A 25033-nucleotide genomic window follows, 5' to 3' on the forward strand; every position below is an offset into this window, starting at 1 on the left:
TGCAACGTTGGTTAATCTGAGCATGGTAGATTGTGCTTTAGAGCGAGATCAATTAAATGCCAGCAACCCTGTAATCAAAAGCGCGCGAAGTTGGCGAAAAAAAGCGGCAGCGTTCGGTCAGGTTCGGTTGGTTCGGTTAGTCCGGTACGTGTTTAGCGTGTTTAGCGAGGAGGATTCATTTTTTGGAGTTAATTATGGCATTGTCAAAAGCCACTCAAGGTCATGACCGTTACGACCCCAAGCATTTCAGCGATTATTTACCTCTGTATTACAGCAAGCTATTTCCTTCAAGCATCTTTTACAAGTGGCTGACCTATGGAGGTGGTAAGGGATAAACTCAATCATCCGGAGTCCACTTGCTCCAGTGCGCTAACTGCACCAAAAACATCGAGCGTGTTAAAAACCTAAAAAAAAAAAAAAATTACCATGCATGTTATGCAAGTGTTTAATTAATCGCTTTGCTCGGTATTGCTCTTCAGTGGACAAGACGATGGGTCAAAACCGTGAGATATCGTTCACGCTCGAAGACGACGTCTACCTGCGTTTCCAATCATTCTCCGAGCAAAAAGACTTGGAAAAAGCGCTCAGAGACAAGAATCCCCACAAGATCGACATAGGGGCCATCTACAATCACAATGTAAGATTTTACATTCCCGTTTCGTTATTGGGCCTCGTGCGAAGGCATTCCATCACCGGTGTATTTGGGGTGACACCACCTTCGACTGTTGATTTTAAACCAGTCGCTCAATCTTGATGAAATTTAAAGGGTATATTCATCTTCTTGACTAAGTGCACCGTATGGCGTTTCATCTCCGTAGGACAATTTTCCGATAAGCTACAGGGGGAGATATACAGCCATTCATGTAAGTCGCCTCACTTGGCAAGGAAATCTATCATATAAAATTGCTGCAAAACATTGAGCATTTCTAAGCTTCAGCCGTAACTAGAACATATGGGGGAGGGGGGGTATTTATTTTTTACTTTGAGATCTGCGCTTTTTTTAATGTAAAATTACAATTTGAAAAGCAATACACATAATGGGGCATTTTGTCCTCATGAAAACCCTACTTTTGGCAATCAAAACTTTATTTAAGTGAAAAAAAAAAAAAAAAAGCGGCATTCCTGATTGAATTTGAGTTCAGAAACATCCACAGTGAAGAATAAATTCCGCAATTCATTGAAATGATAGATTTTGTAAAACGAAAGTTGCTGCAAAAAAGTTAGACTGAGAACAACCTATTTGAAGTTTCACCACTACATTTGCTTTTACTGGTGGTGGTAGCAACTAAAAGGCACAAAGCGTAGGTGGTGCCTTCTGCTTACACCCAATCTCCTGCATGGCCTTGCTAAGTGGGTCTGAACTTACAACACTTTCTTCAAGTGTAGTAATTTTGTTGTCAACATGTGGTTTTTGATAATGAAATGAGTGAGGAATTGGATAGGCTTGCAATGCACGAACCAGTGTAAGCAATTATGGGCAGGGCAAGCATCGTCGAAATACAAAGCAGACAAACTTACGTGACTTTCTATAAACAAATGTTGGTTTTAATTAGTTTTCTGTTCAATCAGGGCGGGCTTTTCGATTCTTGGCCATGTGCATAGCCTCTTCCACGGGAAAGCTGGACTTCTATGGTGTTCTTACCTGAATAGTGTTTACTCTTGAACAAATATGTTTAATATGTACTGAAACTGTGAAGAAATGTTCTTTCCAACGAGAGTGTGGTCATCATTCTAGGGCATACCGGTGCGGAGCTACCGCTAGAAAATAGGAAACAGAAGTTCCACATTTCCAAAACATGATTTTGTATAGTCAGCTTACCGAAAATGTTTTATTTCTCCATAAATATTTTAGATATTGCAATAAAAATTTGCAGGAATGTGCACTATTAGTTTTTAAACCACAATAGAGAAAAAAGAAAAGTCATTTTTTCTCTAAAAAATTGCAAATTTTAAGGTGGCAGGATGATCTGCTAGAAGCAGTGGAGTGAGCGGTGTGCACCTATTTTGTCTCTCCCTAGCCTAAGCTCCACCATCATGAGTCAACGTTTGCTCCCCGAGAAAAGGAACTGGTGTTTGACATCGATATGACAGACTACGACGAAGTGCGAACATGCTGCCAGGGCGCCGACATCTGCAACAACTGCTGGCTTTTTATGACTTTGGCCATGCAAATATTGGACCGAACTTTGAGAGGTATATTCCCTACATCGTCTCCGTACGACATTGACATCTAGGTTTCTCTTCGAAAAGCTCATAATGTGTACCTTTCAGAGGACTTTGGATTTGAACACATTCTATGGGTTTATTCTGGTCGCCGTGGGGTGCACTGTTGGGTCTGTGACGCGAAAGCGCGCAAGCTGCACTCGTCTGCTCGTTCAGCCATTGCCAACTATGTCAGCGTCATCAAGGTGATGTGAACAATCTTTCAGTTTATTGCCCAGCAATTGTTTGTTGACTTTTATTTGTCTGTGACAGCAGTTGCCACATTAATTTTGTTGGTATTGGCGAGGGAGGGGACATGCTGAGCAAAGCCAGCAACTAAATGGGGAACCTTACTTATATTTCTGTTGCATGTGGAGTCAAATATCTATAGTAGGATGCCGATTACATAACACATTTAAAAAGGGAGTGACCATCACGCTTTTTGGAATTAGCTTTTGATTTACTCTCACTCACGAGGAAGCCTCCATGATGTATTACTTACTCTAAAGTATAGAATGAGCACCCACCCAGACATCTGAGAAAATTAATTACCAAAGAATTTTGGAGTGGTGTTTGCTTGAGTCAAACTTGCCATATTTGCGACTCCAGCGACCTACCCTATAGGGGGTGCCACTTCCGAACAAACATGGTGGCTGGAAATAGGTCGGGTCGGCCAGGCCGGCTGAACAGTAGACGCATACAGTTTAATAGATTTTCTTGGTTTAATGCCCTCTTTTCTAGATGTTTAGACTGTGACGGTTATGTGGAGCCGTTGCACCTGAACTACAGAGCATAGTTTTATTTTCCCACTGCTCTGTATTCTTTTCATATCTAACTTTTGGTTTTGAAGATTTCGGTTGAAACCGAATTATGGGCTCCGGAGCGGTGGTAATTAGCTTTAATCAGTTTTGATCGGCTAACGATGGCGGCGATGGCTACAGAATTGTGCCACCGAGCGTAATTCTTAGCTAACTTGCATTCCTTGACCTTGCGATTTCTCTGTTCGCGAGATTGGGCGTTTGTGTGCATCCGCATATCCAGTCAGCTCGTACAACAGCATAGGCTGCACGAAAATGACTAAAAATGAAGCATCTGCGTCTTGAGCCGAGGAACATATAACCCACTGGCGTCCCGGTAAGCAGCTGATATTTATATTTCAATTCAGGTTTTAGTATAAATTGCAGAGTCATTTTGACGAATATGCTGCTTATGTATGATCCTACGTATATTCTTTGGGTCAAGTTTGAGCTTAGTTGCCTAGCTATCAGGTGTCCTACAGAATAAGAATATTTTACCGAAAGTGAGACACTCTACTGACGCTTGATCGCATTAATGAATGCTGAGGAACAATTACGTTTTTTTTTTGTGGGATACTGAATGATTGTGGATAGAGGAGAAAGACAAAGCTGTCACAAAAATAGAGCACATTCTAACAGACATATTTGTCCACACTCAACATCACATAATATTTGATGGAGATGGAGGTGGAGGCATCAACACGAAACTCTGTTCGGGCCAGCAACTGCAGCCCTTCTGCAGACCTCTGGAACAATGCCGGCCCCAATTGTTTCCATCCGCCAGCGGGACCCACCCCTATACTCTGACTCTGCAGATCAAGATGTCATTGAATGGCTCTGCGACTACAACAGAGTGAGCTCCCACAACCGATCGGATGACACTCTCAAGCTTGCGAACGTCAATTTCTACCTCAAGGACACCGCAATGACTTGGTACAATAAGAATGAAGATGCCTTTGCCTTGTGAGACCGCTTTAACCCCTTAAGTGCCACATTTTTTTCCCAAATGTACCCTAAAAGTGCCTTTTTTTTATTTTTAATTTTTATTCCTCTAGTATTACACATACAATTTGAAAAGTTTATTCCAAAAAAATCAGTGGAGGCGAAAAAAATATTTGCCAACTAATACAAGTGCTGCCATCTATGATCAGCGCCGCAAAACTACACGGACGAGCCTTGCTCGTTCGTAGAATGGAGGGCTACCGAAAGAACCACTGGACGAGCTGAGCTCGTCCATGGCATTTTTAGCCCAAAAATGGCCGACGAGCTCAGCTCGTCCAAGGCACTTAAGGGGTTAAGGAGAAATTCCTTGAAGTGTTTGGGCTCTCGGCACAAAGAAAAAAACTAGCCGAGGGACATCTCACCCACCGAGCACAAGACCTTGAAGAAAACTACATTAAATACATTGAGGACATACTGGTGCTGTGCAAACTGGCTAGCACCACCATGACAGAGGCTGACAGAGTCTGACATGTTTTAAAAGGCATCAAAGACTGGTTTAAATATCTAATGGCCCAGATTGTGACGACAGTCAGCGGTATTACTGAGGCATGCTGTCGCCTCAGCGAGACCAAACATACTCACATCCCGACGGCAGCAGTGATTCCAACCACCTCTCCCGTCATGGCACCTTCATTGCAAGCCCCCTTAACCGGCAGCGTCCACACCCTTAAACGAAACATCAGTCGTGAGCAGCTGCACCTTATGTTTCCCGATTGTTCTACCGCGCTCAACGATTCATCGACAACACCACCCGCCTTTCTCTGCGCGATATCATACGAGAGGAGCTTTCATCAGCTACTTCACAGGTCTCTTCTATCGCCATGACTTTTCGTTCGAGAGCTGATCCGAACTTGCAACCACCACCACCACAAGCCTCTTATCAACCTCCCTTTTTCAGCCCACCATACTGAAGACCACCAAAACCAAATCCCTTTGCCGATCAGTGGTCTTCAGTCATCCGACGACGCCTTACTTGCTTTCACTGTGGTATTCGCGGCCATACAGCTAGATTTTGTCCTGGTCGAATTGCTGAGGAACAAGCAAATCAGGAGTATATGTACAGACCTCGCTCCGACTGCTACTTCCGGCCAGCATACACTCCACGACCCTACGAAGATGAGCACGCCAATCAGACTTCCCCCGCTCGTCCCCTCCCCCCTTTCTCCCAGACCGTCCCTACGCAGGCGAAACCCGTCGCCCTACCCAAGCTCGCCCACGTCATTCAGGCCTTTGGATCAACCTTCCACATCCTACTCTAACATGGGAAACTAGACGCCGGCCTTCAGGAACTCATGCCGCTGCGTCAAATTTCTGTAAGCCTCTGTCACCTCCATGAAACTTTGTTTTAATTACCGTCCATACAAAATCTTTCTCAGCCTTAATTGACACAGGTGCCACACTATCAGTGATGAAGGGGAGTCCATTAGGCACAAACTTCATCTCATTGGCACCCCCCCCCCCCCCAACCCCCGACGGAAGACTTTTGTGAGGTGCCGGTCGTGCTCTTTTCTCGCCGTGCCGCTTGTGCACAATAATTTTGTATTAGGTTCAGACTTATTGTCGCAGTACAAAGCCCTCATTGATTGTGGCACCGGCATGCTTAACATTCACGCAGTCACAGAATCTTACTGTGAACCAGAGATCTCGCCAGCTGTAACGAAATTAAGCACGGCTTTTGACTATGTGATTCCACCACGGACGTCTGCTTTGTAATGTTACAAAGTAAGTCTTGTTTTGAACAACAGCCAACAAACGTTTAAATTGAACCACATTGTGATATGTTGCCTGAGAAAGGACTAGCCCTACCTTTTTCAATACTCACATTGAGAAATAGTTTAACCGGTGCCCCTATCACAAATATTTCAAACAAAACAGAGCGTTTACAGCCTAAAACATGTGTCGCTTTTGTTCACACGCTGTCCAACACTCTTATTGCTACCCTCGACACATTCCCACAAAACTTGCCAACCACGTGTTTCTCGTCGTATAGAGGTGTCTCTGGTTTATTACCCATGTTTGATTGTAATTTGTCAAAGGAGCAACACCATTGTGTTGCTCCTTTGACAAATTAGGTATTAATTTTACTGAAGGTCTGCACTTCGTGTTTTGATCTTGAAGATAAGCCTTTACCGTCTGCCATTTTGTCAAACATTGCATCAACACCGGTGATGCTTCGCTAGTCCACCACAGACCCTATTGTGTTTCTCTATCCGAGCGTATGTTGATTGATAAGCACGTTCAAGACATGCTTCAGAAAGATGTTATTTCACCTTCCTGTAGTTCTCGGTCCTCGCTCGTTGTTTTAATCGAGAAGAAAGGTGGATTCTGGAGGTTCTGTGTCAATTGCTGGTGATTAAAGGATGTCTATCCTCTCCCATGGATAGACAACGCATTGAACTGTCTGCAAGGTTCCAAATATATCTTCCGTCTTTAGATTTATGGTCAGGGTACTGGCAAAAAAAAAACAGTAGTGAATGCAATCGCGAAAAAACAGCTTTTATTGCTCCCGACGGACTATATGAATTTAAGGTAATGCCTTTTGGTTATATAACGCCCTAGCAACATTCGAAAGAATAATGATGCTTTACTGCAGGGCCTGAAGTGGCAAACATGCCTTTGTTATTTAAACAATGTAGTCATTTTTTCTGTGACATTCGGTGAATACCCTCTTTGCTTGAAGTCAGCACTTGAGTGCATTAGAATGGTTGGTCTACGACTAAATTCAATGTGCCGTCTAGCTTCCCATCAAATCCAGATCTTGAGTCACACTGTCAGTGCTGACGGCACACGCCCTGATCCTGAGAAAATAAGAGCTGTTACAGAGTTTTTTTCGCCCTTGATGTAAATCAATTATGCAGTTTCCTTGGCCTCTGCTTCTATTTCTGTCATTTTATCAAAGCTTTTGCTGATCATGCTGCACCTCTCATTTTCCTTTTCTCGAAAAACTCGCCAAGAAAATCCCTTTTGATCCTTAAAGCTCTCTTTAACCCACAATTTAATCCTACGTCATTTTGATCCCCATTATCCAACCGAAATACATTCCAATGCCAGTGGAATCAAGGCCGGGAGCATGTTATCGTGTACGCCAGCCGAGCACTAATAAAGTCGGAGATCAATTACTTCACAACTAGGTATGCCGCAAACTTTTTTCAAACCGAAGTTTCGATGATCGAATCAAGCGGTTCGAAAGATTTCGAATTTTCGAACTTTCCATATCGAGAAATTCGACGGAAGTCGAATTTTCGAACTTATTAAACTAAGAAGTTTGACGCTTTTCGAAATTTCGAACTTATTACGCTGCAAAATTCTATGCTTGTCGAACTTTCGAACTTGCTAAACTAAAAAATTCGATAATTTTCAAACTTTTGATTTCTTGCACTAAAAAGTTTGAAGCTTTTCAAACTTCCTACGCTAAGAAATTCAATAATTTTCGAAGTTATTAATCTAAAGAATTCGAAAATTGTCGAACTTTCGATTCCTGAAAAGTCAAAAGTTCGACGAACTTCGAACTTTTAGGGTAAAAGTTCGACGTTCGTCGAACTTCGAAAGACCGGTGGGCGGTTTCATTTAGATTCAAGCAGTGAGGTACATTCATAATTTTTTTTTTTTCGCAATTTAACATGCAGTGCCGCATTCCTTGCGAAAGACATTGCCGTTTATTTCAATCATCTGATATGCTTGGTTTTAAAGAAATAGATTCCCGAAGGAGCGAGGAAGGACGACGGGTTTTGACAATTGTCTTTTGTGCCATATTTGAAGCGCGCAATAGCCGAAGCTATTTATAGTAGAGATGTTAAACTTTTTAAGAATGATCTATGTATAGCCTAGGTAAGTGTCATCTTAAGATATGATTATTGCTGTTCAAGACGAGTTTCGAAGAAATATCCAAACATGTACCTATGGGTAACTTGGTAATTTTCTTTTTCGCCTACATTGTTTGAGGTATTGCATTTAAATTAAGACCAGAGACTGAATATCATTACCATCTGGAGAATACAAAATAATGTATTTATTGTTTTTTTCACGTTGGAGGAATAAATTAACTCATTGGGGAAGATTTCTAAAATTGTTCAAGTTCAGCACCCCATAAAAAAAATTTTTTCTCGTTTTACGTTTTTGGGACGTGTTCCTTTTGGCCTGTACACATTTTGGTAGGAGAAACTTGTTTCATAGTTCTGGGCCTCTGAATATGCAAGAATACAACACTTCCGGCGGGTTCTTGATAGTTTTTTTTTTTTCTCCAGCTTTTTATTTTTGCATTTATTGTTATGTTTATTTATTGATTATTTTTTACCAATGGCACAGTTATTTAGGTCGAAAAGACATAGCTTTGAACTTTCGAGCCACCGAGCATGTGACGAGTAGTGCCTTCTGACAACGAGTTTCTAACAATGACAATCTACGCGATATTTTATGCAGTGAAGAGCGACAGTAGCTATTTATATGCATAAATAATTTCAGATTAAAATAAGCTCGACCATGCCCTCTTTCCCCGTATTGTTTTCTTTAACAGTCCGAAATATCTATGAGGGGGGGGGGGGGGGGGGGAAGGGAGAGACTGGAGCCCCCTTCCCCCCCGTTTTTCCTCTTTCGACGCCACTGATATGGTAGAACGCTCCTTGACCTCAGGTTGCGTCAGCTTCTGTGCTTTTTGCTCGGCCTTTCTTCCGCCCCAGAAAATAAACCTCCAAAGCAATTTCAAACAAAAAAATTGTCGAGGTGCAGGCGAGCTGGTGTATGTTGATCATGATGCAAAATCCCGAGACTGGGAATGAAATTCGCAAGAAATAGTGTGAGGAGAAAGAAAAAAGGGGACAGGATAACTTCTCAAACTCAGCTGAGTTGAGTTTGGGATGTTGTCCTGAGCTGAGTTTTCAGCTGAGTTGAGTTTGAGAGGTTGTCCTGTCCCCTTTTTTCTGTCTTCTTACACTTTTTCTTTCAAATTTCATTCCCAGAGTCGAGTTTGAGGCGTTGTCCTGTCCCCTTCTTTCTGCTTTTTTACACTTTTTCTTTCAAATTTCATTCCCAGTCTCAGAATTTTGCATCATGTACAAACTAAACTTACTATATGCCAGCGTCACTCGGACGGCGTTCGATCGGATTACTACCAGCGTGCAAGGGGGTTGGGGGGCAGTTTGCCAGATCACTTCAAGGTTTTTCTGAGCCTCAACAACCTGCCTGCCCCTGGCCGTTTCGAACTGGATGAGTATCGTTAAACAGTGCGTTCGTAGGATATCTACTCCGTGATGCACGTTAATGACCACCCTGGGCTGGCGGTCACAATTACTGATCTATCGTCACACGTCACTCTGCACTGGCAAATATTCCAGCATATCTGGGACACTCGTCGTCTCATTTAAAGACCGAGGACCAGTTCGCGCTTTCCGCTTTTCCCCGCTTCCTCCTCTCCCCCCTTCTACCCTGCCCACCGTTGCCTGTTCCCTCCTCCCCCAGGGTGAGGAGGATCTTCTGCCTTGCTGAATCTCGTGTCTGGTTGTCTGCCTTTAATCGCCTGATCAACTTCGCGCAGTCTAAATATCACACCCAAACTTTTCTAAACTTGATTTCGTGAAAACCAGTGAGGCGTAAAAACGTTATTTGAAACTGAAACTGTGGCGGTACATGGAAACCGGACTTCGAACTTTGCGCACTTGGACTTCAAAGAAATTGAAAACCTTCGAAGTTTTTTTTTTTCTTTTTTTTTTTTTAATTTAGCTTTAAAAGAGAATTGAAACCTTCGAACTTTATGTAGAAAGAAAATCGAAATCTTCAAATTTATCGAACTTTATGTCTTCAAAAATTCGAAACGTTGAAACTTTCTAATTTTAGATCCAAAGAAATTTGAAACATTCGAATCTCTCGAATTTCAAATTAGGGAAGTTCGAAATCTTCGAATTCATTGAACCTCAAGTAAACAAATATTCGAAATAATAGAACCCAAACTTTTAGAAACCGTGAAAGCTTCGAACTTTTCGAATTCGAAACTCCACGATTTTGGAAAGTTACGAATGTTTCGAATTTGAACCTCCGTACGGTCTAAAATATTGAAACCTTTCGAATTCGAACATCAGTTCGGTTCGAAAATATCCAAACCTTTCGAATTCAAACCTAGGGTGGTTTGCGGCATCCCTATTCACAACAGAGGAAGGGTGTCTCGCCATTATATGGGCCATAACAAAATTCCGACCATATCTTTTTGGACAACCCTTTCGTGTTGTCACCGACCACCATGCCCTATGTTGGCTAACCAACATAAAAGATCCTTCGGGTCGTTTCATGTGGTGGTCCCTTTGTCTATGAGAATACAACGTCGAAATTGTATATAAAGCTGGTCACGCTGACCAGGACAAAGATGCATTGTCCCGCTGTCCTCTCCAGCGTACTGTTGACGCCGATGACATTATGGACTTTCCTATTTCCACTCTTGTTCCAGTGATTGATATAGCCACTGAACAACATTGAGATCCCAAGTTGCGACACGTGTCCCCTGAGACATCTCTGTACTGTTATGTCTTGAATAAAGGTGTAAACAAACAAACATTATCCAACTTAGGGGCAACGATACACTTTGAAGTCAAGGCGCCAAGATGAGCAACCTTTATGTGCTAGTTGCCCATACTCTTTATCGGCGAAACTATGAGCCAGCAGTACAATCCCTTCTTGTGATCCCCAAACACCTTCGTAATGATATTCTTCAGTCGCTTCATGACGACCCCACTGCTGGACACTTAGGTGTATTTTGCACTTAAAGCCGTGTGCGTTCTCGTTTCTTTTGGTTCGGGTTGTACTGCAGAATGCGTCGGTGTCAATGCCGCAAGATTCCCACACTCGCTCCTGCTGGCCACCTTCCACCCATTACGACCTCCGAATCACCCTTTTGAGAGAATTGGAATTGACCTACTTAGATCTTTTCTGAAGTCCACACATGGAAAGCGTTGGGTTGTTAATGCCATTGACCATCTTTCCCGGTATGTGGAGACAAAGGCCCTGAGCACGGCAAATACTGAAAAAATAGCATTGTTCTTTCTCCACAATATTGTTCAACATCATGGACCCCCAAAAGCTTGTAAGAGATTGGGGTAGAGCCTTTCTGTCATCTGTAGTATATCTCCGACATTGTAGAACCATCCACTGCACCACCACTGCATACCATCCTCAAACCAATGATATGATGGAACGATTTAACACTTTCCTCAATGCTTGTGATGTATATTCAGCAAGATCAGCAAAACTAGGATGAGATACTTCCCTTCAAGACATATGTGTATAACACTGCTGTCCATGAGACCATGCAATACTCACCATTTGACATGATTCATGGATGAGAAGAAGCCTTTACTTCCTTATGGTGTGGCTATACTGTCAATACAACACTGTTGAGATCAGTAAAAACACACTTACTAGCTAGTAAAATTGTGCAAAACAACACTTAGACAAAAATAGTAATTAGGAAAACATACAGTATACGCATAAGTGAGATTTCACCATCTGATTTAAAGAAAATAAGCTGATAGGGCTGAGTGAAAGACACCGGAGCTTTCTAGTGAAACAATGGAGTGGGGCAGGTCGTTCCAGCCAACAATCGTCAGGGAAAAGGAGTAGTTAAATGTGTTAGTGCTACCAGATGAGTGGCGTTTGTTTGGAGATTGCTAAGTGGGGCAGATGACCTGAGGGCATGATGTAGTAGTGTGTTGCGGAGCGCAGGATGATAGTAGTGGATTTTGTGAAAAATTGAGAGGCGAGCAATTTCGCGGCGAGCGATGATGGAAGCTTTAGCTGGCATTTTAGGGCGGAGACCCTGTAGATGTGGTTGTAGTCGGATAGGATAAATCTTGTAGCCTGGTTCTGAACTGATTTGAGGTTGTCAATAAGGTAGATTTGATGAAGGTTCCAGACTGATGCCACATACCCCAGTTTAGACCTTGCGTAACTTTCATATGCCAGTTTCTTTAAATGAGATATAGGGCGTTTCAGGTTTCGTCTAATATATCCAAGAGTTCAGGAGGTTTCAGCTGTGATAATTTTAGGGGCGAAGCTCCTTAGGGTCTACGAGGCAGACGTCTTAACCACTACACTACACCCCAATATTGCATGTAGCCGCTCAACGTCTATACAGGAGAGGGCGCTGCGGTCAAATGCGTATATAATCGCGTTAAACTTTGCATGCATTGGCTTAACGTTTATAGATGAGAGGGCGATGCGGTCAAATGCTCAAATGCATATATAACCACGATCCATACCACACATTCTCTTTCTGACATGGACCGTTGACTTAAGCGGTGGAGATGCGTTCCCACGGCTTCTAGCGGATCCAAGCTGATCCGCTAGAAGAACCACTGGCTCTGCATTTCACCGACCATAAAGCAGTAATAATGAAGTCGAAATGCAACCCGGAACTCAGCACTACCTGTGAGCAATAAAAAGAAATCAGCACCATCAGCACTAGCTATGAACAATACAATCAGTATCATCAGCACCACCAGAGCTTCGCCCCAATCAATATCATTCACCACTTGGAGATGCGGCCTCTTTGTTTATGTGATATATTACTTTTAATGTGTCGCGACGTTAGGAGTGAAAACAAGCAGAAAATATCAGTCACATGGCAAAACACTTGAAGCGACGGCTTTTTTCAGTAAGCATTGAACCAAAGCTTCCGTTGACTGAAGCGCACGTGGACTTGTAGGTCCTACGAAGTGGGTTTGTCAAAACTGTTAACCTGCAGCTAATGGCATCATACTTATCACAGTACCAAACACCAGTTCCATTCTTACGTCGTCCGAAAAAAAATAGTTGTATCCATACAAGTAGATGAAGTCCAATTCTGCGTGCGAGCTCCCTCCATGACGGCGGAGTGCATTGTTGGTGATGCAGATATATGCTTTTCGGCGGTTCAAGTCAACCTTATACATAGCTTGCAAGCGTTGCCATTGTTGGGTACTGACGGTTATTTCTACTTACTGTTTTTTTTTAACTACAACTTCTGCGGTGTGCAACTAACATGGCAAACCGAACACTTCCGGCGCATAAACAGGGTGTCTAGCGACCGGGAAAACTGGGAATTGTCAGAGAAATTTTAATTACCGGGCAAAAACAGGGAATTGTCAGGGGTGTTGTCAAAGCGCGAGCCCAGTCAGGGAAAATGAGCCGGAAACGCTGTCGAGTGCCCTGAGCAAAGACTTGAGGACTTGGGGGCAGAAAAATGGGCAATAAATTCTGCTTAGTGCAGAGCGCTGGCTCTGCTCACCCGTTGTAGAGTGTGCTACCTGATGCAAAGGGAGCAGCTTAGAAATCCAAGCCTTGGATTGGATTGGATTGAGGGCGCTACACTAGGCTAGATCTAGTTAGAGCTACTAGATTTAGTAACAAATGGAAACGCCGCAGACCCCAATCCAATCCAAGCCAAGCCAAGCCTTAAGCCGAAAGTGTGCATCTGGCGACCATGCTGCCATTCGGTTATTGACTTGTGTGGTTGAGCGTCGGGTTTTCATCGTGTTTCCGGAAGTGACCTCTTCACTGACGATGTCGGCGGCAAGAAAGTGCTCGTTTAATGCGGACTGGACGAACCCGAATATTTAGGAATATGCAAGTTGGATTAAGCCCGTGCAAAATTATCCTCACAATGCTCAATGCCTCGTGTTGTAACGGTCTCATATATTTAACCGCCTGCACAGTGGTCAGGGAATTTCACCTGAAATTGTCAGGGAAAGCCTGGAAAAATCAGGGAATTTCAAAATAATAATTTGCTAGACACCCTGGTAAAATACTGACCTGGCCGCGAATGACGTCACATGCAAGCTATGTATTTTGTTGTTCCTTTCACTTAAAAGAGCCTTTGTAGACCCTCAACAAATTGGGTTACGACATGGAACAATGCCAGTTGAAGAACGGGGACAGTGAGGACGTGGCTAATGACGCGGGGCTTTGGCGACAGGGATTCTGCACGCGGGGCAATTGTGCTACACCCGGTATAGACATGAGTGGATAAGAAACCAAGTCCAGCATTTATTCTCAGCCTTTCTGGGTTCTGCACTGAAATTTGGCTTGCCGTCCTTTATACCCCATTAGGTGTCCTTGGGGGTGAGCTGTCTTTAGGTATATTTTTGTAAATACACACTTCCGATCTTCTTCCCATTTAAAAAAAAAAAAGCAAATGATGAAGAAAATTTTTATAATTTTAGGGTTCTTTTCTTTTCCCTTGAAAATGAAGGGGCATATGCCGCCACGCTCATTCATATGGCGTTCATAAAAAAAATGCTCTGTCTTTCACCACTTCTTTTGAGATATTATTTCTTATGGCCTTTCACACTCTGCAACCGAGTATGACCGAGAGAGACAAGACCTGTTGAAACCTCTTAAAACTTCTAAGACGAGGGAACACACTGGCATTCTGGCGCCATCTGTGCGGTGACCCTGGAAGTGCATTTCACAAAAGCGAAGGTTTTGCGGGATTTCCGAGGTCAAATGTGCGTAATACCTATAAGAAAGGCTCGTTTATAACATTGACAAAAGTTTTTTGAGCCAAGAAAGAAAGGATAATGCGCGAGAGAAATAGAAAATATGCCGGACTGCCAAGTTTACACTGCTACCCAATAGATGGCGCCATTGTGTCCTCTCGTTGTAAGAGGTTTCAAGGCAACCAGTTCTAAGAGGTCGTAAGAGTGTGAACGGGCCTTTAGAAATGAAGCATGTCTCAACTTTGAATAATTGAGCATTGCATCACATACTGTCTGCACTGCACCTGAATCCAAATGAAACCACCCATAGGTGACTGTCACAAAATGTATTCATTTAATTTTCAGGGGGGTGCCCACAACAGCAAGAAGGTATCAATATTTAAAACCATCCATCCAAGCATAAAGTAAGCTGTAGGACTTGTGCCTTAAGCACCGTTCACACACTTGCAACCGAGTAGGACGGAGAGAGACAAGGCTGGTTTTTAAGCCTCTTACGTCTTAGGACCAGCTCCGCAGCAGCACACCCAATCCTAAGACGTCTGAAGAAGCTTAAAAGACCGGTCTTGTCTCTCTCGGTCATTCTCGGTTACAGGTGTGAAATCGAGCCTTTACTGGAGACAGTTGGGGTATTTTTCTCACATCTTACAGGGCATCCCTGAAGATCCTCAAGAAATCCTTTTCTACTCTGACACTTGAAAACCAAAGGATACTCGAAGACGACAAGTTCTGGCATGGTGTGATCAACAATTGCCCCGATGAATGTATCTTTTGGTGCCTGAAAGGGGTCATTTCTTTTGGCAGGGTCATTACATGCCATTTAATGCAGTAGACTTCTTTAGCAGGGTGCCACTTTCTTTACATTAGAGCTTTTATATGTCAAAAGGAACTATTTTAAAGTTTTGACAAGCTTCTAATGCGTGTTTGTGTACTGATGCTTAACTGAAACATCTGGGAACCTTAAATTATGCCTTGGGTGAAAACTGTATAGAAAATTTTGTGTTGTGTGAAGAGCTCTCATTTTGTTATGAATTCCTGCTATACCGTGTTGCATGCTTTACTTTGTTTGCTTGTGGAGGTTTTACTTAACGTGCTTGCAGCTAGTAAAGAAGAAATAAGGAAGTGTGTCTTGTCACCTACATCATCCGAACAGCGTTGGACAGAGTTTGTGGATGCAGTAGAGAGGCTAAAGCGCAAGGTAAGTCATTGAAATAAGGTTGTCACCTAGTCTAGTAGGCTCATATCGCTTAAGGGCCCTGCAAGAAGATAAACTAGAGGCTGTTTTGAATGGAGCTTCAAAATCATGATTTGGTGACGATTGGTCGTTTTTTTCTTTTTGTATGTGGGTCACTGGGCTTGGGGTTACCAGTGTGTTTGGCGGTTGGGAAGTGGGGGGTCAAAGATAAGAGAAGTGCATGACGCAGAGTCTGTTGTCCTTGTTGTTTAGTCAGAGGTTACGTTGGTGGAAAGTGGCATTCTTCGGGGTTCTCACCCTCTCCCCCTTTTTTTCTTTTGTATCGAAGTGCCTATATAACCAGGTTTCGGAAAATAAAAATGACAGCTGTGTTAGAGACTTTTTAGTGTTGTGTCGTTTACCCGCAATCTCTGGGTTTTTTCAACCATGTGAAATCTTTATATTTGATTTGTTTATATGACGACTTTGAACCCTGACCTGATGTGATAACAAGAGTGAAAAAGGCACCGTACCGCCAACATGCTGGCATTTTAATAGAACAAGAGAACAACTACACTGTCGTTCCCGTTGCTCAGTTCACTGAGGAATTAACCAAGCTCAACGTGTCTCTAACAATCAGTTAATTTGGCAGTTCTTGCTCTCCTGACAATTTTTATTTCAACACTCTGAACAAATACTTGTCTTTTAATGGTGATTTTTTTTTGAAGGCGACAATCCCGAGCTGGTAGCTTTATCTTTAGCAGTTGCTCCTGCCGATCGAGAGTTCACGCAGCCGAGATGCATCCTTCAACGAATAGCTTGCGCTTGCAGCCTTGTAGCGGAATCGTTGTACATTATAAAAAGCTGGAAAGCAAAAAAAAAAAAAAAAAATTTAAAACAGGCATATGATCACAGATAAGTATAAACTATGTGAATACATTAAAAGAGCAGACCTAGTTTTCAAGCGAAAATGATTCGACGATATGAGATCACTACGGCACATGCCATTTCTAGCCCTTGAGACTTGCAAACCGGGACTTGTGGGCCGCATGCGGCCCGCGAGCCGCTTGTTTGAGATCCCTGCATTAGAGTCTCGCATGCTAGTTTGCACTAGGTCGTGCAAGTTCCAAAATAGTAGTTATGTGTTGCAGAATCCCCTTAAAAAGATGGCGTAAAGAGAAGGATTAAGTATGAGATGTTGACACAGACTTGTTCCTTCAATGCCCCCTGGGCCTTAAAGGCTTTAAAATAAATGCATAACTGTCTACGTCATCTACTCGTCCATTATTTTTATGCTATTGCGTCATTAACTCTTTCCCGTTTCAAAACTCCGGCTTGGGCTCTCGTGCTCACTGCAGCATGGTTTAGGTAGTTTGAAGGCTGCAGTTGTCCATGTGGCAGCGATTTTTAAGTAGAATGTGAAGCCCACGGCACGCTGTTTGTGACCGCCATGGCCGCTTTTTCGGGTCCGACGCGCGTTCGCAGGCGTGGCAATTCTCACGAATCCTTTGGCGATTTTTCAGAGATATAGCCATATCTTTACCCGCGGTTTCGACCAATCTTTAGAAGACAGTTGTGTTTGACGAATTAAATGTTGGATTGTAATTGAAGTCTGCTTTGATGTTTCCATCATTCAAAAGCCCATTTAGTATTGCAGCTTAATTTTTATGTATGGCATCATACTGTAAATCTAATAGCTTCCTCAGAAAAAAAAAAATTCTAACAAGGAGGTACACTTAAAGTGTTTGTTAAACTGGTGCATTGTGTGTAGTTCAGAGCTTAAGGATGACTCTTTTCCAGAGCCTGAAGTGCCAGTTTCTCGTTGAGGAAGTGATGCTAGAGCTCTGCTACCCTCGGCTGGACATTGCAGTTACAAAAGGCGTCCAGCACCTTCTGAAGGCACCATTCTGTGTGCATCCAAAAACTGGACGAGTGTGTGTACCCATTGATGTGACCAATGTTCATGCTTTTGACCCTACAAAGGTGCCCACTGTTTGGTAAGACTTGCCTTTTTTTTAAAGAAAGTTTGGTTCCAGTCCTGCAGCAGCCATTGGAGGAAGGGAGTTTGTCGTGAAGGGCAAACCCCATTCCTCCAACGCTACTGTAGTATATTTAGGTTCATTTACATGTTAGACTGTTCTAGCCTAGTCCTTGCTCCAATGCTTGAGCTTCTGGGTGCTCTCGTGCACATGATTTATTTATTTGTTTATTTATGAACCCGAAAGACCCTCTTGAACGTTAAAGAGGGGAATATTATATAATCAGTCATACAACAAAATCAGAAAGAACACACACAAAGAAAGCCCCTTTTCCCCGTTATTGGGGAAAATGCAGCGTAACAATGTGCTGCAGCGTCAAGCTAAATGCTACAGCAGCCCTGCCGTTTCTGCCGCGGCAGCAACTCCAGCACCATAATTTCGGGCATTAGTCATATCGGAACGAAAGGAATTGGAGCCGGAGAGGACGTAAGAGCGCGCTGTACTGCGACTTTCTCAAGAATGGTCTAATCTAGAAATTGTACAGAAGTGAAGAAGGAAGAAATAAAAACCATTGCTCCTGGATAGCGGGGGCTCCTTCCTAGCCGACAGAGAGGAACGGCAAGCGGAGCAGGCCCTAAAGTGAGCCGCGTCCTCGCCGGAGAACTCTTGGAGGGGTAGACTGGTCACCCTTTCAGAGACGCCAGTCATTGCACTTGGGAACTGCATTGGGTTGCACACGTTGCAGGTGCGGCTGAAAGGGTTTTCAGTGAAGTGCTTATGAAACTCCTTTGTCTGTTTTGCTGGACGTGGTCTCGTTGGGGGGGGTCCGCAGGTGGCGTCGTGCCCACACCACTTCCCCTGGCTATGCCCCTGATCGGCGGTACCCGTACATGACAACATGATACTAAAAAGAAATAACATTAATAATAATAACAAAATACATTAACTATACAGAAAATGCACATTTTTATTACAATCTTAAGTATGGCAGTTTTGTTTAGTGAGGTGACATCAATTTCTAGGGAGGCAAGGTGCTTTAGTAGTTCAAGCAGTGTATATATTTATTTAACTTTGACATCTAAAGTTAGTGCGTGATTGAGGAATATGCCATGAATGTATCTGACGAGTTTGATGTGCCGAATTGTGGAAGCGAAGGTCAACGAGGTTTGGAAAAGTTTTGAATTGATCTTTTATGGCAGACTGATACATTAATAATAATCGTTGGAATAAATTTTTTGTGTATCGGTTATGGAATACTTACAAAATAGGTAATAATGGGTAAATTGAAGGAACATTTACTACTGCTGGAAAATATATATATTTTTTTTTGTAACATTGAGTGTATTTGAGTTACTAGTTACACCAGTTGATCCCCACACTAGGTGTGCATAATATAAGCTGCGATAGAAAAATGATTTATAAATTTGAAGTTTTATACTTGTCAGTAAAGTGTTTCTATATTTATTTATTGACTGTGGCTAGGGTTCTGTCCAGATGGAACCATATTCACGACTAGAGCTTCGTTCAGACGGAAAGTTAGCAAACCCTGTAGAGTTCAGTCTAGACGGAACTATAGTTGTCGCTAAAGTTCCGCCCAGAAAGAATAGTATACTTCACCCCTGACCCATTTCTGGAGTAACAACTGGCAATGTTCCTATTTAATGTAATCTTCCTTAACACACAGACGGCTTAACACACACACGGACATGGGCCTAAGCTTCAATAATTTTTGAAAAAATTCATTTTTCAATTTTGAGGTTTTCGGTTTTAGAAACTAGTTATACACCCTTATACTAAATTTTATAACCATGCGCCAAATAGTTACACTGATATAAAATATTTTCAACACATTGTGAGGCAGTAACAAAGTAAAGAAGTTCAATGTTTAAATGCATTTTTCTCAGTTCCGCTTTTCGCTACAAATTTCATACGAAGGAATCTTTTGTTCGAAGGTAAGATTATTCCGATACCACAATCAAGATGTTTCTAAACTGAAATTTACTGGGGAATCGGGCTATCTACTTTATTTTGTTTTAAGTTAAAGTCCTCAATGAGAAAAAACTATGTTTTCAAAAATTGACATGGGACAGATATGCATCTCGTATTTCGAGGTAATCACTATTCCTTAAATATTTAAATTTTATTTATAAAAACTAGATAGCCCGAAGTCCTACATCCCCCACTTTATATTCAAGCAGTTGTCCTAAAGCTGTCCTAGAGAGCTGAAAGTTTGTACAGTACACCTACATCTGAAGTTAAATCTCCCCTGCAGATTTCATTCCAATCACCTGATTAGTTCAGAAGTTCAACCTCTAGCCAGTGTCCCCCCTTAAGTCAAATGCACTTGTCCCAGCAATCCTATAAAAATTCTACTGCTTCCTGGAAAAAAGTTTGTCCAACCTCTGCAAACCACGCATCTCCAGCACCTCATATACTCATTAAAAATCTCCTTCCCTGCAGGTGTTCCTCTTCTTTTTTAAATGTAGCCACTGAGAGTTACAGTTCATACAGTGGACATCATTTCCAAGGCTTTATTTAGGAATGGCAACCATTGGTAGTGCAAGGCCTGAGTGAGGCTGGGTGCATTGTCGTAATGAAGGAGCACTCCCTGTCTCAACTTTCCACAACATTTCTCCTTGATTGCAGTGCATAATTTTGTAATTAGGTTTGCATAGTAAGAACCTGGTATTGTGGCTCCATGTTGTAAATAATCGCAAGAAAAAACACCTTGGCATCCCCCAAAAAATTGACCGAGAGCTTGTTATTGTTACTCTAGCTTGGACAAAAAGGAACAATACTCTACTGGGCACTCAGGACGGAACCAACGGGACTCAACGGGGCTCTCTGTCGTTCCGTCCGGTTGCTATCCTTCCAACTGGACGGAACTCTACTGTGTCTGCTACTGTTCTGTCTGGACGGAACTCTAGATGTTTAGTTAATTATTATGTCTACTACTTTTTAAAGCTGACTAGGAATATGGGAAATATGCTCATTCCAAGGCAAGTTATCAGAAAAGAACACACTACCAGTTTTACATGATAAAAAAAGTGAATAATATCGGCCATATTTTAGGGGAACGGACATGTTTATTTGAGTTTTTAAATACGATTGAACATGATTGATTGAGTTTTTGAATATTATTTGTGAGCTTGAAATGAAGAAAATTAGTTATTGTCATCTGATTAATTTTTTTTTGTTGTCCACTATAGTGACCTGTTTAATGAGATTGATGCCTATGACGCAAATCAGAAAGAGTCTGAAAACACAAGCCCGGTCATGAAAGACTACAAGAAAACAAGTCTAGCACCAAGCATCAGCCTTTTCCAGCACTTCGTGAGTGAACTCAGCGCGGAGTGGAAAGGAAAACTTATCGAAATCAGCGGTTAGTGATATTTTTCTTTTAAAGCAGAAGTTCTTCTGTTGACTCATGTGACATTGTTGTAGATCTTTTGTTACTGTTCTTATTTATATCAATATTATTATTAAAGACTAGCCATAAACATTACCATTTGTGTTAATTTGTTGGCTAAAACACTGTAAACAGGTACATTTTGTAGCGACTCACTATTCCCAGACCAGAATGAATTGCAAAGAGTTTAATAATACAAGTGAATGGTGCTTTCAGCACAACGAAATGGCTATTTGGATGTTTGAGGGACTCGAGCTGTCTATAGTAGATGCTTGTGAGTTGTTGTACAGGAGTGGGATAACAAAGAAGGCTTTGTCTTTTAGTTAGACCGGTCAACTAATGAATCTTAGCATAGCATACTGTTTGAGGTGAAATGAGTGAGAATGAAATATATGCTTGTAGGGGCTCCAAAAGTTCTGTTTGCTACTTCTGGAGATGCCTCAAATTGGTTTGGACCAATTGCATCACTTTAAACCCGGATAAGCTTTAAGACCAGGAGGGTATTGAAAATGTCACATAACGATTGTTACATAGATGAAGCTGCACCATAACTACAGGGTGATTCAAGGAGAGGCCAGGCCCTTTAAATTGACCGCATATTTGGTTTCTTAACCTATCGCGCTACGACTTTGTGCAGCGTTGCCCACAGATGGTGCATTTTTTTTTTGTAAAATTTGCAAAGAGCGAACTTACCTGAGGAAAAAGTAAAGAAAGAAAAAGGCTTAGCTCCTATAAAAACGCAGCGACGCCACCGGTCTTCAAACAACATGGCGCCGTTTCGCACGGGAGACAAGAGATGGCGCAACGAACACCGCCAACGAACGAGCATACGGCACCAAGAGCCGACGTCTTTAGCAGACAATCTTTTCAACTCAAAAGCGGCGCGCGTTCCGCAGGCGGCGAGAGTCGCAGAAACAAAAACAGGTGCGGTAACAACAAGGAACTGCAGTTCCTTGTCTGCTAAAGACGCCGGCTCTCAACGTCGTATGCTCGTTCGTTGGCGGCAGTTGGCGTCGCGACCGCTTGCGCCTTCTCTTGTCTCCTGTGCGAAGCGGCACCGTGTTGTTTGAAGACCGGTAGCTTCGATGCATTTCCATAGGAGCTAAGCCTTTTTCTTTCTTTACTTTTTCCTCAGGTAAGTTCGCTCTTTGCAAATTTTACAAAAAAAAATGCACCATCTGTGGGCAACGCTGCACAAAGTCGTAGCGCGATAGGTTAAGGAACCGAATTTTGCGGTCGATTTAAAGAGCCTGGCCTCTCCTTGAATCACCCTGTAGAACTCTGTGTTTTCGGTAAATACCGATAAACCCCGAAAATCGCCCCCCCCGAGTCGAGTTTATCAAAACTGGGGAAAACCAAACGACCCCTGGAGCTTTTGCTAAGCTTCAAGGGAAGAAATATTCAACTACAATTTTAATTTGCGTTTACACTGAAGTTCACACAGTTCAGTGTGGCCTAGCCACACTGAACTGTCTGGAGATTCGGGAATTCTGTGCCGTGTCCTGTTTTATCAACCTAAGTTCCCATAAACATTGATTTCTTGTCTGACACAAAAAAATGCCAATTTTATTTTAAAAAAAATTCAACTCCCCCTCCCCAAATTTGAAGAGCACCCTAATCATAACTCATGCTTGCCGAGTGTTTGTTTTCTTCAGAAAAGTACAATGAAACACACACACACTTTCGTAGGTGCAAGATGTAAGTATTAAAAATAAAGATGTGCAATTTCAGTTGTGCTAGCATTTTTATCTCCAGTAAACCATTTACAATGGCTTGTAATGGTCATTCAATAACTGAGCTTGGTTGCAAAACTCTCACTCAGAAGGCAGGCATTTTATATAGGGCATTGCAATTGATGAATAACATGGGAACACTAAAACCAAGAATGACTGACGTTCCAATTGTGTTTCAAAGGCATTTGACGAGATGGTTTCAATGAAACAGTATTTGATAAAAGGTCTTGTTCCAAATTTATACAGCCTTTTCTATCATGGCAGCCAGTCAGTGATGAGAAATGTGGTTAATAGTGTAATTTTTGCTTTTAGAAAATAAATTCAAGGGTTTTTTGTTTTTGTTTTTAATTTTGGTAATATCTGATGAAAGTTTGCAAACTTATTGTGGAAAAAATAGCACTGGTTTTGCTGTTTAGGGTTGCCTTTTAACTTGGTACATACATTGTATTCATTGCTGCTATTAAGTTCTACTTGGTTTGCTAACCTACTCTTTTCACTTTCTTTTTCAGACAAATCTCAACACTTCTAAGCTCCATTGAATCATCTCTGGAATTTTTAAGGATAGAAAAAATAGCTTCTTTTTGGAGTAATGACCACTCGTTTCATTATGGCTTTTGTAGGTTCTTATGTGAATTTTCAGTCCAGTCATTTAGCTAGGGCAGCCATTCAACAAAATCAACCCCAAAAAGTGGTTTAACCTAATGTCCCCCCCCCCCCCCCCCCCCTTTTTTTCTTCCTCAATCTTACCAATATAATTGTATCATATGTACTGTTCTTTTGCTGGACGATTTGGTTAAGATTGAAGTGTATGAATTGTGCCGTGCTTATTTATCCTTTTCTCATGAGTTTTTAAAATACTTCATAACTATAAGTCTCCTCTTTATTTACCTTTTCTTTAATGTAAGTACATTGTTTTTACGTGCTGCTAATCTTTTATTTCAACTCACTGGTAACTCATTTTAAGGTCCTCTAAAATGTCATATCTCAAAGAAGCAAATCTGAAAGTATCTGAGGGATTATATCTCAATTTTATGGGATACATTAATTCTTTTCATTCTGTAAAAGAAAAACAATTCTAAGAATGTATTTCATAAAACTAGGCATGCACTATTTTGTTACCAGAGATTTGACCTCTTCACATTGTTAGATATAAATAATAAAACAATGAACAAAATGTATTGCAATTACCCATGCATCTTCTTTCCTGACCGTGGTGCAAGTTTGGTGCATATCATACTTCAAGAGCCTAGGAAATTCAGCCGAAAGTAAAAATCCATTAGGCAAACAAAACACTAGTGATTAGACAGTGTATACTGCTATTACTTTATTTTACAAGGACATGGTTGTGCTCGGTGAAGTTTGTTGGTCCATACAAAATTGTGCAAACCGTCGCAAACAACTGTCTTGAAGAATCTGGTGCACTTAAGAAAATGAAGAAACATCTGCTGCAGGCATTGCATTCTTCTAACACAAACAAAAGAAGGCATGAGAATATAAATAGGGAGTCAATTGTATTTTTTTCTCAGGGGCATCTCTGTCATCTTGAAGAATTGCACCAGTCCGCATGGGCCTTTCCCATTAAACTGAGTAACATGCAGGACAAAAATTGCATAGCATTTTGGAACCAATAAGGGTGTATTAAGTAGAGAGCATTTCATGAACATGTTAAGCAATGTTATTGGACACAAACTAGGACTGCCTTGTGGTAATTGAAGAACACTTAGAAATTCGCGCGCCCAAGTTGGAAATTCAGGGAACGACGAAACTGCATGTGTATGCATGAACCATTCCGTGTCGGTATGGCTGCCTGAGTTTCTTATGCAATGTTATTGGACACAAACTAACACTGCCCTGTGGTCACTGAAGAACACTTCCGAAATCGCACTCTCAAGTTTCGAGCGGGTAGCTCCACCTAATTTCATGCCCGTGGTTTCGCCGGCTTACACTCACCTAGCTTTATTGGTTTTATCGCCCGAGAACCTTCCTGGCATGATTAGCGAAAACGCTTTGCTTTTGTTGTTTCCATTATCAGCAGTCTCATGTTTATGTATCCACAAGCCGTCATGGTTGCACGTGACAACGTATTATCACGCAACATCAGTGTTCTGGGACGTCGTGACATCACGTGGCTCATGGTGTCATGTGATGTCAGTGCAAAGTGACTTGGCATGACAATGTCGCGTCATGGTGTCGGCTGACGCCAGGTAACAGGTGATGTGATGTGCGGCGTGACGTCAGTGTGGAAGGCCCGCGTCGAGTGGGGCACAATCAACGGCGCAAAAC

General features: G+C 42.1%; 1 protein-coding gene across 1 annotated transcript; it reads left to right on the forward strand.

Annotated features, from left to right (window-relative positions):
• The first annotated feature begins 76 nt into the window (after window positions 1-76).
• Window positions 77-23937, forward strand: LOC8034970 (DNA primase small subunit). The gene is made up of 10 exons (XM_029994942.3): window positions 77-324; window positions 480-637; window positions 2019-2193; window positions 2272-2408; window positions 14804-14862; window positions 15107-15219; window positions 15556-15653; window positions 17430-17626; window positions 20818-20990; window positions 23260-23937. The coding sequence occupies exons 1-10, from the start codon at window positions 195-197 to the stop codon at window positions 23277-23279; spliced, it is 1260 nt and encodes a 419-aa protein (XP_029850802.1). The 5' UTR covers window positions 77-194; the 3' UTR covers window positions 23280-23937.
• Window positions 23938-25033: the final 1096 nt, after the last annotated feature.

The sequence above is a fragment of the Ixodes scapularis genome, unplaced genomic scaffold, assembly GCF_016920785.2.
Source record: "Ixodes scapularis isolate PalLabHiFi unplaced genomic scaffold, ASM1692078v2 PGA_scaffold9__187_contigs__length_104089568, whole genome shotgun sequence".
NCBI lineage: Eukaryota > Metazoa > Arthropoda > Arachnida > Ixodida > Ixodidae > Ixodes > Ixodes scapularis.

What these genes read in the sequence shown, in the direction of transcription:
- LOC8034970 (XM_029994942.3), top strand. Translation starts at nt 195, where the DNA reads ATGGCATTGTCAAAAGCCACTCAAGGTCATGACCGTTACGACCCCAAG. An exon ending in ACCATCCATCCAAGCATAAA is followed by an intron (nt 14,863 to 15,106) that starts GTAAGCTGTAGG and finishes CACATCTTACAG; the next exon opens with GGCATCCCTGAAGATCCTCA. An exon ending in TAGAGAGGCTAAAGCGCAAG is followed by an intron (nt 15,654 to 17,429) that starts GTAAGTCATTGA and finishes ACTCTTTTCCAG; the next exon opens with AGCCTGAAGTGCCAGTTTCT.